The 15183-nt window shown below is 42.9% G+C and overlaps 1 protein-coding gene across 1 annotated transcript in view; it reads right to left on the reverse strand.

Moving 5' to 3' along the window:
- Positions 1–5551: 5551 nt before the first annotated feature.
- TRIM50 (tripartite motif containing 50) overlaps positions 5552–15183 on the reverse strand; it is a 66940-nt gene continuing 57308 nt past the window's right edge. Inside the window, exon 7 of the mRNA XM_077480610.1 lies at positions 5552–10864. Coding sequence (XP_077336736.1) covers positions 10296–10864 — 569 coding nt within the window. The 3' untranslated portion in view covers positions 5552–10295. The remainder of the gene's footprint in view (positions 10865–15183) is intronic.

Here is a 15183-nt window from a genome sequence, read left to right on the forward strand (position 1 = left end):
ATAAAATAATCTAGAGTGGGTGACTGGGGACAAAGAGAAGGCTAATTTATGAAATACTTTATTCATCTCTGTGTATACAAAGGAGCATGGGGGAGCTCATATCCATAATGGGGGTGGTAGTGACACAGCCCCAAATGATCCACAATGGCTCACTGATATGGTCCAGAAATATTTAGACAGAATAGAGGTGGATAAAAGACCTAGACCAGATGGCATCCACCACAGATCCTAAAAGAATTCAGCTCTGTGATTTCAAGGCAATTGTTTCTAATATTTAGGGACTCGTTAATGAGGGCCAATGTGGTGCCTATATTTAAAAAGGGATCAAAGTCTTTACTAAGTAACTGTAGACCTGTTCGTTTAACTTCTATAGTCGGGAAGATACTGGAGAGTTTAATAAAAGACCATACTTAATGTGATTGTAGCCGTATTAGTGTAATTGTGACAGAGAAAATTGAGTACTGTCCGTGATACTTTTTTTATTTGCACTAACATACACTTTTTCAGGACAAGCTTTTGGGGTATGTCCCCTTCTTCAAGGTCCAAGCAGTACTGATTTACATATTTTTAAGCAGAATGTAAAAACAAAACAAAAAAAAAAACACTTCTGAGGGAAAGGAGAGAAAAAAAAACACATACAAATCAATGGCAATAAAGATAACAGCAGAGTTAGTGAGATAAGACAGAGGGAGAGCTATGGAATGGAGGCGTGGGGAGGGGGGGTGCTAGTAACAGAGCGGGTTGTAAAACTTTAGTATAATGGGTAAGGAAACCTATATCTAAATTCAGGCCATTCATTTTTGTGTCAAAAAGAATTATCATTCTTAGTTCAAAGGTTTTCCTTTCCTGGACAGTTCTGAAATTCCCTTTAAACCTAAAACATTGAGGTCTTCTATAGTATGGTCCGGTTGTGAGGCCGGACCACACTATAGACCACATAGACAAGTTCTTGCTAGAAAAAAATATTTTAAGCAAGAGACAGCATGGATTCATGAAAGACAGAAGTTGTCAAGCCTGATTTCTTTTTAGGAGGAGGTAAGTAAAACCTTAGATAGAGGGGTGGCTGTGGTATACTTGGAGTTTGCTAAAGCATTTGACACAGTTCCGCATACACGTCTAATGTGTAAGGTAAAGTCTACAGGCTTGGAAAGATCAATTTGTAAATGGATAGAAAACTGTCTAAAAGACAGAATACAGAGAGTATTGGTTAATGATTCTTAATCTGAATGGTCTAAGGTTATCAGTGGTGTGCCCCAAGGTTCAGTGCTGGGACCCTTACTTTTTAATACCTTTGTAAATGATATAGGGTCTGGGATTAAAAGGAACATTTCTGTCTTTGCAGATGACACTAAGCTATGCAGTGGAATAACATCCTTACAGGATGTCTCCAATTTACAAGCCAACCTCAATGCACTGTCTAATTGGGTAACTAAGTGGCAAATGAGGTTTAATATTGATAAATGTAATTAAAGTCCACTTAGGGACACCCTTTTCTGTCTATAAATGTAAAGTTATGCACTTGGGGGCTAAGAATATGCATGCATCATACTGGGGGCAGTACAACTGGGGGAATCAATGGTGAAGGATCTGGGGGTATTGGTAGATTATAAACTTAATAATAGAATGCGATGTCAAGCTGTGGTTATCAAAGCGAACAAAGTCCTTTCTTGTATTAAGAGAGGTATGGACTCCAGAGAGAGAGAGAGAGAGAGAGATCATTTTTCCCCTGTACAAATATTTAGTAAGACCTCATCTGGAATATGCAGTTCAGTTTTGGCATCAGTTCTCAAAAAGGATATTGGGCAATTGGAGAAAGTGCAGAGAAGGGCAACCAAACTGATAAGAGGCATGGAGGAGCTCAGCTATGAGGAAAGATTAGAGCAACTGAATCTATTCCCTCTTGAGAAGAGGAGATTAAGGGGGATATGATCAACATGTACAAATACATAAGCGATCCATATAGTGAACTTGGTGTTGAGTTATTCATGTTAAGCTCATCACAGAGGACAAGGGGCACTCTTTATGTCTAGAGGAAAAAGATTTCATCTCCAAATACAGAAAAGTTTCTGTGCAATAGAGGTGGTTCTGGCAAGTTCAGTAGATTTATTTAACCACTTGCCGACCAGCGCACGACGATGTACGTCGACAGAATGGCACGGGCAGGCAAATGGGCGTACATGTACGTCCCTTTAAATTTGCCGCCCTGCCATCGGGAGCGCGCCGCCGGTGGCACGCTCCCGCGCTGGTTGGGACCCCTGTGAGTCCGGTCGCGGGACCCGCGGACTCGATCGCCGCAGGCATACCCGCGATCGTCTCACGGAGCGGCCAAATGAAGAAATGCCGTTGTAAACAGCATTTCTCCATTCTGCCTAGCAACTAGTGACGCTGATCTCTGCTCCATGTGATTGGAGCAGAGATCAGTGTTCACTAAATGAAAGCCCAACCCCCCTACAGTTAGTAACACACCCCTAGGAACACTTAACCCCTACACTGCCACCCACTGGTTAACCCCTTCACTGCCAGTGTCATTTACACAGGAATCACTGCATTTATATAGCAGTGATTACTGTATAAATGACAATGGTCCCAAAAATGTGTCAAAAATGTCCGATGGGTCCCCCACAATGTCGCAGTCACAATAAAAATCGCTGATCGCCGCCATTACTAGTAAAAAAATAGAAATAAAAAATTATTAATAAAAATGCTATAAAACTATCCCTATTTTGTAAACGCTATAACTTTTGCGCAAACCAATCAATAATCGCTTATTGTGATTTTTTTTACCAAAAATATGTAGAAGAATACGCATCGGCCTAAACTGAGGGAAAAAAATGTTTTTTTATATATTTTTGGGGGATATTTATTATAACAAAAAATAATGCGTTTTTTTCAAAATTGTCGCTCTATTTTTGTTTATAGCGCAAAAAATAAAAACCCGCAGGGGTGATCAAATACCACCAAAAGAAAGCTCTATTTGTGGGAAAAAAAGGACATCAATTTTGTTTGGGAGCCACGTCGCACGACCACGCAATTGTCAGTTAAAGCGTCGCAGTGCCGAATCGCAAAAAGTGCTCTGGTCTTTGACCAGCAAATTGGTCCGGTCTGAAAGTGGTTAGGCCTGGATTCTTTCCTAAATGTATATAATATAACTGGGTACAAACATTTATAGGTAAAGTTGATCCAGGGAAAATCCGATTGCCTCTCGGGGGATCAGGAAGGATTTTTTCCCCTACAGTAGCAAATTGAAGCATGTTTTGCTGGGGTTTTTTGCCTTCCTCTGGATCCACTGTGGGTATAGGTTTGTTTATATGGGATTGTATTATTATTATTATTTTTTGGTTGAACTAGATGGTCTTTTGTCTTTTCAACCTGAGTAACTATGTAACTATGTAATATGACTCTTTATTTATTGTGTTTTTGTTTGTGTCCTTTTGTAATCCCTTCCCATCTCCTCTTCCTCCAATCCCATCTCCTACATCCCATGTCTTTCCCCTTCTCCATACCATGTCCTCCTCTTCCTGTCCCATCTCCCCCATCCCATATTCTCCTCTTACAGTCTCATCTCCCCCATCCTATGTCCTCCTCCTCCATTCCATGTCCTCTTCCTCCTCTAATCCCATCTACTCCATCCTATGTCCTCCTCCTCCAGTCCTATCTCCTCCATCCCATGTCCTTCTCCTTCTCCATCACATGTCCTTCTCCTCCACCTTCAGCCCCATCTTCTAAAACCCATGTCCTCCTCCTTCTCCCTCAGCCCCATCCCATGTTCTCCTCTTCCAGTCTCGTTTTTCTCCATTCCATGTCCTCCTCCAGTCTATTCTCCCCCATCCCATGTCCTCTTTTTCCTCCAGTCTCATCTTCTCCATCCTATGTCCTCATCCTTCTCCTCCTCCTCCTCCAGTCCCATCTCCTTCATCCCATGTCCTCCTACTCCAGTCCCATCTCCTCTATGCTTTGTCCTCCTCCTTCAGTTCCATCTTCTCCATCCCATATTCTCCTCTTCAAGTCCCATCTCCTACATCCCATGTCCTCCCCTCCAATTCCCATCTCCTCTATCGCATGTCCTCCTCCTCCAGTCCCTTCTCCTCCATCCCATGTCCTCCTCCTCCAGTCCCGCCTCCTCCATTCCATGTCCTCTTCTATCCCATCTCCCCCTCCAGTCCAGAGGGAGAGAGAGAGAACAAGGGAGAGAGAGCAAGAGGGAGGATGAGAGAGACAGAGGAGAGAACCAGGAAGAACGAGGAAGAGCATAAGAGAGACAGAGAGAGAACGAGGGAAGGAGTGAAAATGAGGGATAGAACAAGTAAGAGAGAATGAGAGAGAGAGAGAATGAGGGATAGAAAGAGGGACAGACAAAGAGAGAGCCAGAGAGAAATAGAAAACAAGAGAGAGAGAATTAGAGCGACAGAATGAGAGTGAACGAGGGAGAAAATATGAGAAAAAGAGAGAATGAGGAAAAGAATAAGAGAGAGAGAGAATGAGGAAAAGAATAAGAGAGAGAGAGAAAGAGAATGAAGGAGAGAGGACAAGGGAGAGAATGATAGGGGGAGAATGAGAAAGAGAATGAGGGAGAGATTGAGAGAGAGAGAGAGAGAGAGAGACAACAAGGGAGAGAGGCGGGTGAAAAGGAGAAGAGGGGGATAAAAAAGAGGGGAGATGAGGGGGGAAGAGAAGGGGGAAAAATGTGGAGGGGTAGAGAGAGAAAGGGAAAGGAGATGAGCAAAAAGCGGTGGGGGAGAGAGGGGGGCTGTTCTTGGTGTGGAAGGCTCACTCAGCAATTGTGCCTTCCCCCTTTAGGCTGGTCTCCCCCAGGGCTGTGGCACCTAGCAGCTATTGCTTCAAAACTGCCACCCAGCTTCCCACAGAACTCCTTCAACAGCACAGTGCATTGCATGCAGGTGGCTGGAGTGTGGGTGGGGATGGGAGGACACAAATGGCAGATTGGAAAAACAGCGGAGTGACTTAGGGGCCGGGCTAGGAGGACAGTGAAGACAGGATGGGAGATGGAACGGACACAGCCTGACTCTCGTGTAAGCTGCTCTCCCGCTCTCACTTTATCGGTATACCAGGCTGCCAGTGACTGTGGAGAGCCAGAGTTAGAGGGGTATTGCTGCTCTCCACACTATTTGAGTTGGTCATGGTGTCTGGGAGAGACGATGCTCCTCCAGCAGCTGCACCCACAGACTCCCCCCTCCTGCTCCTCCTCTGGCTCTTTTTTATCTGTATGGCCTTTTTAAGGGGGGCATCAGAGTGGCCCAGGGGCAGGCTGCCCCTGCCTTTGGGATGCCTGGGCCCCTCGGGATGCCCAGGACCCCTGCATGTGTATGGGTTGTCTACCCCTGATGGAAGCCCTGCTTATAGTGTACTGACTTGCACATGAATCTTGTAGTAATCTGTTTATGCTGACAGCACTAAATCAAACAATGATAGTATGAAGTTCGCCAGGGGGGTTCCTTTAAAATTTTGCTGAAGAACCCTATGATCTGTAGTTACACACCTGCATAGGATGAATACAATTTAATTGTAATGAATAATAAGCTTTAAAATTCAATTATGCATTAAATTTTTCATTTTATTGAGAAATGTCATTCATTTTGTACACAGTTTTAATACAAAGTCTGTGATTTTTCATGACATATTCCAGTGAATTTTTATTTTTAACAAAGCTTTCATTTATTAGGAAGAAAGACCCACATTGTCTTCTGTTCATGTTTTACACATTATATTTCTTACATTAGCCATTTAGATGTATTTTTTATTGAATTTAGTTTTGTGCTTTTAAAATAATTTATTACCAAAAAAACTGTATTAGACTTGAAGTGTAGGCTTCAAATTAGAACTAAAGAATAGATGTATTTAGTTACTTTGCACCTCATTAAAATGTTAAACCACGAAACCATATAAAATATTCTGCAGCAAAAAATCGAATTCATCTTTTGAAACAATGGAGGAGGGCAAGAATCTGCTATGGGCAACACAGCCTGTCCAAGTTGAAAATACATAAAAAGTAATCAAGAAACAACAAGGCCCCTGCCTGTCCACTGCTACACTTCGATAACAGCTGAAAGTTGCAACTTGGATAACAGCTGAAAGTTGTGTCATGCGCAGTTAGGTGTTTGATTTTCTAGTAGCTTGGGAAAATCTATGAGTGAAACAATGAGCACTTTTTACTGTTCCCAAGTTAAGCCATACATAACCTGTACCTTGTCTTAAAAAGGAAGTCAATTCTTTTTTCTCCTGCTGTCTCCTGCAAAGTAAAAGTATAATTGGCTAGTATGCATTGCAAACTAACCCATTATGTGGCACTTACCTGCAAACTAAGCTCTCGTTTGCCCTCGCTGGTGTCCGCATCCATCTTTGCCCCTTTTTCTTCTGGGGCCACGGACTCCAACTCTGTGACTGGCCAAAGTTGCGTGACATCACTCCCGTTCATGTGCACAGGAGCCGTCAGTCACAGCACTTGCTAGTAAAGAAATCTCACAGAGGGCTGTTTCTTCACAGCGCATGCGCCAATGATGTTGGCACAAGTGTATATGGTAAATATCTCCTAAATGGTGCAGGTTTAGGAGATATTTACAGTATCTACAGGTAAGCTTTGCTGTGTTATCTCAAAGGGCCCTCCTAGTGCTTTTCTTGGTCTGCAGATTGTGGCATCTGTGTTAGAGGCTTACCTCTAGGTACAAGTGGTGTAACTAGGTTTACAACCACTTTAAGTGCCCACTTATGACATGTCTACCTTTAAAAAGTCACAAAGAATATTAAATTCAGATTATAGATATTCTTCATCTTGGATTATAAAAGGGAAGGGCCACAAGCCTTATCACTTATTGTTAATGATTCTTGTGTCCCTGTTGGTGAAATTGTCCCTCATTTACTGTACCAGGGAGTCTCAGGGACAAGAAGTTTGAAAAAAAATCTCCCTTGTGGGGACAAAACCACCAAAATTCTTTGTGGAGTGTTCCTTCCCAGCTCTATCCAAAAACTAAAATAACCTTGTGGACATTAGAGAGAGGGAAATATACAACATTTACAAACAACCATGGCTTTTTTCTAAAGCCTTATGCTTTAAAGTGTATATAAACCCTAACAATAAATGTTTATTTGCTCCCTTTTGGTTTGTTTACGCTACAATTTAAAGCTTTTTGGTATTCCTGTTTGATAATTGCAAAAAAACAAAAGAAAAACAAAACTGTTGATTGTGCCAGAAATTTGTTCTCTGCTCACTTCCTGTGTTATCTCAAAGGGCCCTCCTCGTTCTTTTCTTGGTCTTCAGATTGTGGCCTCTGTGTTAGAGGGTTATGAAAGATGTAGTGGTTTTATAGCTTTGCAAAAGACTATGGGTTTGGCTGACACCACTGTGGTGTTGATTTACAAAAGCAAATAGACGTTGCAAGTGCAGTTGCACTCATTTTCTCCAGAGCTTAGTGAAGGTGACAAGGCTCTGCTGATTTCCATCATGTAATCATGTGCAAGAAAAAATGCTATTTATTTTATTTTCCTTGCACCTGATTGGGTATTCTTTGTAAAATAAAGCTTCACCACCTTCACCAAAGCCAGCCATACATGGATCAAAATTTGGATGGTTCAGTAGAGACTGGCTGGATTTTGATCCATGTATGGGCAGGCTAATTGTACCCAAGTCCATTCCTCTCTCGACTTGGGTACAACCAGCCTGTTGGATTTTTGGCATGTGATTACTGCCGATGGCTATAGCGGCTAGCAGTATTCATTGTTCCAGCAAAACACAATAGCTGTGTTGGAGGAGGCGATTTTCTTTTCTTTCACTTGTGGTGGAAGGAAAGAAAATCAAATTATCTATAGGGTGCCTAAGCTCTGGGGAAAATTAGTGCAACTGCACTTTCAAAGTACACAGTCTATTTGCATTTAGTAAATCAATTCCTGTGTGTTATCAGCCCACAACAGAACTTAAGAGCCAAGCGCCTTTTTGGCACGTTACCAGGTATTTTTCTGTACTTGCAGGGTGTTTAAAGGCATAAAACTGTGCATGTATTGCAGATATGTGCTGTATATATTTTTTGTAACATTAATGTTATTTCTTGTGATCCTTTGTGGGAAATTCTTAGCAATTATTGTAGAAAAAATATCAAAATCATTTGTCCTGGACAATCAAGCTGCTCATGTATGTAATAGTATTTCTTCTATCTCTCAATCCTCATCAAATAGAGTATGTCATGGTGGAATAGTTGTTTGCATCCACAGTGACAAGCCAAGAAAGAGGAGCTGGGAGTTTAATGTGATGGTGGACATTTGTGACAGGTGACACTTCATGAGAAACAGTGGGCTTGCTTATTACAAATAAGTAGAGCCTTCAATAGAAACAGATTCTCTTTACACTTTACTTATTTTAGGGAGCCACTGTAGTGAAAGAAGGCCCATATCCCCCTGTGTATCAATACATTAATGTTACTATGTACAACGTCCTTCACAAGATAGAAACCACATTAAACACACAAGCACTTGAAATTAAACTTTGTATAAATTAAGTGATCAGTGTTTTTGAATTAAACTACACATTTAAATATATATATATTTTTTATCATTACATATCCTGGCTCTGCTACCTACTGTGCAGTGCTACACAATGAGTGTGCTTTACTGCTTCTTCTCACAATGCAAATCTGGGAGTCTGTTGACTCGCTGAACACACTTCCTTTGTGACTGGTATCCTACTTCAGCAGTTGTTAAGCAGTCAGGCAGAGTCACAGAACTTGCTAATCTATACTGGCTATAGTGGCTTATCTACAAATCTATATATTTAATAACATAAAAACAAATGTGAAAGTCACATTGTGAAAATGTAAAAGCAACATTATAAATTACAACTACGTAAACTCTACAATAAGAACTAAATAAGTGCTCACTAAAATATGCAATATTTTCTTTTTTGAAAAGCCCTATAACTGTCAAAAAAGTGCTGGACTATCCCATTATGTAAAGCATGCCTCTTAAAATCCTGATATCTATTTCTACACTTCTCAACAAACGATGAATGAAACTGAATTGTTAGGGAATGATTTGTAGTTGTATGTTACATTGTGACAGAATGTAAAATTAACCTGACAAGGGGACTGCAAAGAATGAACCTAGAGGTGTGCATAAAAAACTATCATAATTTCACCAACACTTGGGTCATTCATCTATACAAGTAATGGCTTTGCCTGAAGAAGGAAATTTAGCCTTTCTTCCTCTGCGTTTCTCTTACTGGTGCTCACCAGTGGCAGATGCTCCATTAAAAGCTCATGGGCATCGCCCCCCTTCTCTAATCTACATGCAGGGTGCTGGACGCATGGATTTCAATGTGTTTTTTTTTAAGCACATGATTAGAGCCTGAGGCTATAATTGGCTTAAAGGGTGTGCCACCCAGTTGCGTCACCCAGTTATGTGACAAGAGAAAACTTATATCCACTATTGTCTTCCTGCTTCTCCTTCCGGCCAATCAGGAAGTGGGCCTTATGACCCAGCTGGCTGAGAGGTGAAGCGTCCATATTGGCCGGGAGCGGGAAGCGGAGGGGAGTTGCCGAGCAGACACCGGGGGAAGATGGCAAAGCTGCCCATAACCTGGATGGGTTATTAAGGTCAGGGCTGGTGGGTGGACAGGCAAATGATGGGGGGAGGGGCTTTGTTCACTAATCGACCGAGCGATAGGGTGGGGGTGGAGGGTTTGATCGATCCACCAACCAACCAAAAATGCACATGAAGTGGGCAAGGACAAATAGGTGCTGCAACTTCAGCAAATTAAGCTAATTGAGAGCCCCCAGTTTGTAGGTTGCCAAGGCACTTATGAAGGCAACAAGGGGTTTGGTCAAGAACCTCCAAATGCCTTCTTTAAAATCCTTTTACCAGTGTAGTACTTTTAGACTATGCACAAGTTTACTTTACCTTACGTTATTATTATAAATAAATGTGTGTTCTTTACTAATGATAGACAAGCAAGTTTTCTGGTTACAGTCATTTAAGTTAGATGCTGAATATTAATATGTAGAATTATACATTACAAATACACAAGGCCAAAAGTTAAGGACTTATAGGAAGTAAACATCTATCAAATTAATTAAAACAGTGCAAAAATACTTGAAACACACTTTAAAATAGATCATTTTTTTCTAGTATGCTTTATGTTTGAAGTAAAGAGGTTCAAAACTTATAAGCCATCTTTTCTCCTACCGTTCGGTTGAAATTTTGATTTGCCATATATAAAATGTAATATCACCTGAAAGGATAAGTAAAGTGCTATTGTTATGCTAGGAAACAGGGTCAATAGATTTTGAAAGCATTTACAGAGTCTTCACCACTCTTTCTGGAAATGGCAATATAAGGGGTTGAGGATTAGTTCCCCTCTCTTGCCAACACACATCCAGAACAGGGTACAGCTTTCCCTGGAACTCTGCATGGAATGTATACAGAGGAATGAGCTCATTGGGGTTGTCTGCATTATAGAAGATCAGCTCTCCTTTCTCATAATTCAGGAAGATACCAATGCGTTGTGGGTGGGAGTTGATGGGCAGAGTAACACTGGGAGATGTAAAGGCTTCATAGAAACGTCCTTCTTTAAGTCCTATGAGCCAAGCTCCTGCTTCTGGTGCTCTAATCATTTTGCCTTTGCGACTTACAGTACCCTTCACCACACCAATTCTCCACTTTGGTTTGGTGCCAACAATCACTTCCCAGTAGTGCTTGCCAGTAGAAAAACCACGTGTTGCCAGCACACAGCTGCTGTTTTCAAAGCCTTCAGGATTGCTGCAACGGCGGTTTGCTAGAGATCGACACTGAACAACGGTATTCCCTTTTGCCAACTCCAGAAAAGGATGTGCAGTAAGAGGGTCAAGTTTCAAAATCTCTGGAGCTGAACAAGTGAATGGAAATAAGTACAGCATTACAATAAAAAACACAGAGAGGAAGTACTTATACACTTCATGACAATCATTATATACAGTATTTGTTTTTTTTCTTCTGTTGCTTTTTTTTTCCTGCACAGCGGGTAGGTTCGTCAATTTTACTATGCATACTTTTTTTGGGGCAAAAGTTTTCTCATGCTAATTTTTGTGCAAAATTATTTTGTAACTTATTTGTTTTCAAGAAAACGGAAGGTTATTTTTTTACATACATGGCTACCTAAATGGAAACATTAGCATTAAAAAGTCCAACACATCTTATGTCCTTGTTTTAACAAGCTAGTACGTATATTATGTATGGGGGGGCTATCGTCTAAAATTTAGAAAAACAGGATTACGCTATGTGGCAATTTTAATCTTTCATATGATGCTGCTGCATTGGAGCCATCCATACCTCCATCCTAATAGAATCCTGACAGAATTAGGGGATGCCTTCAAAGTGACAACAAAAGTTTACCTTAAGGCGCATGAAATAGCAATATCTGGTGAGTGTATACCCTAAGGGGAGTCTTACTCACGTGGGGGCGTTCTGGGTATGTGGTGCTCAAGTGACAGCAACTAGGATCACCGTAACAAGAGCTTCACCTATATAACCACTTTAATACTGGGCACTTTCGCCCCTTCCTTCCCAGATCATTTTTCAGCTTTCAGCGCTCTCACTCTTTCAATGACACTTGCGCGGTCATGCTTCACTCTACCCAAATTAATTTTTTTTTGTTTGCACAAATACAGCTTTATTTTGGTGGTATTTATTCACAACTCCGGTTTTAATTTTTTGCGATATAAGGGAAAAAAGAGCGGAAATTTTTGAAAAAAACAATATTTTCTTCTTTCTATTTTAAAAGAAATCCAATAAAATCTAATGTTGTCATACATTTAAGCCAAAATGTATTCTGCTACATGTTTTTGGTAAAAAAAGTGTATAATAATTGATTTGTGTGATCACGGACATATGTACTCAAATGATCATGTACAGGTGTGCTGAGGTGATCCTGGACATATGTGTGCAGATAATAATTGGGACATGTGATTTTAGTGGGACATATGTGGGAGACATGTGTTTTGGGGACATGTGTGTTTACCCTATGTGGTGACATGTGTGTTTACACTAGGTTGGTGATCAGTGAGTAAAAAGCTGTAAAAAATAGCACGTACTTACTGATCACCAGCCGGCTGCAGCGATCTGCTCTCTTTTCCTCACCAACAACTTCCGTGTGAGGAGAGGAGAGCCGATTGACTAGCAATCTGCTCTGTGTTTACATCACATGACGTCTGTGATTGGACACGGCCGTCATGTTATCAGGAGGGCCAATCACAGGGCCCTCCTGCCGATCGGAGATGCACCATGTACGGGTGACACGAGCACATCGGGATCGTGCCGCTATGGAGGCGAGCGCGATCCCCCTCCTTCTGAAGTACGTTCCTGAACGTCCACTCAGGAGAGAGCGCCCACCCAGCCGTATATGTATATGTGTCAGGGCTGGCTTAGCCCTTCCTCCTCTGGGCTGGCCGCACAGCTGTCGGCTAATTGCCAGCTCTCTTCTCTTTCCACAGTTACCAGCTGTTCCCGATGATGCTCGTCTGACCTGCCTATTTAAAGCCTTCCAGCTCACTCTTTCCTTTGCCTTCGCATTGGTCACATGACAAGGAACCATCTCCTGCTGTTTGTTTCAAGACTGGCTTGCTGACATCCCTCCTGGCTTCTTATCCTGCTTGCAGTTGCTCTCCTTGGATCCCTGACATCTGGACTGGCTGATTACCCAATCTGGTTTATGAACTTTGGACTGGCTGACTACCCGATCTGGCTACTGGACTCTGGCTATGCTTGACTAAGCTTTTTTCTATTTACCTTTTTATTTTTACTAATAAACAAGTGTGATTTGATTTTACTTCTGTCTCTGTCTGTTTCATGGTTTCTGACAGTACGCGAAGGCCATGAATTCAGAAGATACAGTCAATCCACTTGTTGGTAATATTTTTTCCAGATTGGATGAGCAAGATCACGGATCAGTTTGCCTTGGCATTACAAATGCTCCTGAATCGCACGGCTCACCTGGAATCCCCCATGGTGGCTTCTCCGGTACAACCTGAGTCGCAGGCCGTCCCTGCTGCTGCGCCAGTCTCTGTGCAAGCACCCTCCTCGAGTATTACCTCTATAAGAGGTATGTCTGGTTCTGCTCCGCTTTCCCAGCGATTTGGGGGCAATCCAGTTCAATGCAGAGGGTTTCTCAATCAGGTTGAGATGTACTTCGAAATGCTGCCCCAGGCGTTTCCCATGGACAGAAGCAAAGTAGGTTTCATGATATCTTTACTTTCTGAGAGAACCCTGGCCTGGGCTAACCCTCTATGGGAGACACAAAAACCTGTTGTCTTGAGTTACCCTCAGTTTGTGGCCTCCTTTAAGAGGGTTTTTGACGTTCCCGCACGCTCTGCTTCTGCTGCCAAGTGCCTCATGTCCATCAAACAGAGTATGAGAACTGTTGCCGACTACGCCATTTTATTCCGTACTCTGGCAGCAGAGGTTGCTTGGAACAATGAGGCCCTCGTGGCTGCTTTTTCTCATGGTCTCTCGGATTCCATCAAGGATGAGATAGCAGCCCGAGATATACCCACTGAGCTGGAGAGCTTGATCTCGTTTGCCATCTTCATTGGCTCCAGACTCAGAGAAAGACTTTCCCTTAAGGAGCGCTTGTGGAAGCCTCCTGTACGAGCTTTGTAGTCCCACCCATGCCTTCCTCACCTCCCATGCCTCCTGGTACCGAGTTGGTCAGTGAAGATGAACCCATGCGCCTGGGATTCACGCGTCTCTCTGCGGATGAGAGAGCCTTTAGGAGGAGGGAGAGATTGTGCCTTTATTGTGGCCAGGCAGGTCACTTTTTGAAGTCTTGTCCTACCTGTCCAGGGAACGCCCGAACCTTGAGGTCCTGTCATGGACAGACCTTAGGTGGCGTTGTTTCGTCCCCAGTTATCCACAAGGATAAGCCCCTGGTTTTGGTCACCCTTTCTTGGGCTGAGTCGTCCATCGAGATACAGATGCTAATCGACTCTGGGGCTGCAGGCCTGTTCATTGATGCTGCATTTGTTTCGCAGCACTCAATTCCGCTGCAGTTGCGTGACACTCCACTTGCCATTAAGGCTCTTGGCGGGAGACCTTTACAGCCTGCCCATGTGACTCATGAGACTGTTCCGTTGTCCATGGCCGTAGGGGCTCTTCACCATGAGATAATCCAATTCCAAGTTATTTCCTCACCCAGATTTCCGCTGGTTATTGGTTATCCTTGGTTACAGAGGCACAACCCCTCTTTTGATTGGCTCCATGCTGAGGTTCTTTCCTGGTCACCACAATGCAGTGAGACATGCTTCCTGAAGGTATCCAAGGTCCTGTGCACCGCTTCACTCCCCTTCCTGCCGGAGGAGTACCGTGATTTTGGCGATGTCTTTGATAAAGGTCAAGCCGGTAGTTTGCCTCCACACAGGCCTTATGATTGCACAATTGACCTTCAACCTGGCCGGCCGGCCGGGTTTACCCTTTGTCGGTCTTTGTCGGTCTTGGAGGATAAGGCCATGGAGGAGTATGTTGCTGACGCACTTTCTCAAGGTTTCATCCGCAAGTCCTCGTCTCCTGCTGGTGCTGGTTTCTTCTTTGTGAAAAAGAAGAGCGGTAAACTGAGACCTTGTATAGATTATAGGGGTCTCAATCATGTCACGATTAAGAATGCCTACCCGATTCCATTGATTACAGAGTTATTTGACCGCCTTAAGGGAGCAACAGTTTTCACAAAGCTTGACCTGAGAGGGGCATACATTCTCGTGCGCATTAAGGAGGGCGACGAGTGGAAAACTGCGTTTAATACCAGAACAGGCCATTATGAATACCTGGTAATGCCTTTTGGCCTTTGTAATGCCCCGGCAGTTTTCCAGGAATTTATTAACGGTGTCCTCCGAGATTTATTGCAATTGTGTGTGGTGGTTTATCTCGAAGATAGCCTCATATTTTCCAAGTCCCTGGAGAGCCACCACACAGATGTCTGTCGTGTACTTCAGAAACTAAGAGAGAACAATCTCTATTATAAACTGGAGAAGTGCGAGTTCCATCGTGAAGAGGTTACATTCCTGGGCTATGTCATTTCCACTGCTGGCTTTTCGATGGACCCAGAGAAACTGTCGGCAGTCTTACAGTGGCCTCGACCCGTGGGTTTACGTCCTCTGCAGCGTTTCCTGGGCTTTGCCAACTACTATCAGAAGTTTATTCGTAACTTCTCGTCTGTGG

Source organism: Lithobates pipiens, unplaced genomic scaffold (genome assembly GCF_037356315.1).
Source record: "Lithobates pipiens isolate NorthernLeopardFrog02 unplaced genomic scaffold, aLitPip1_a1.2 Scaffold_16, whole genome shotgun sequence".
Lineage (NCBI taxonomy): Eukaryota > Metazoa > Chordata > Amphibia > Anura > Ranidae > Lithobates > Lithobates pipiens.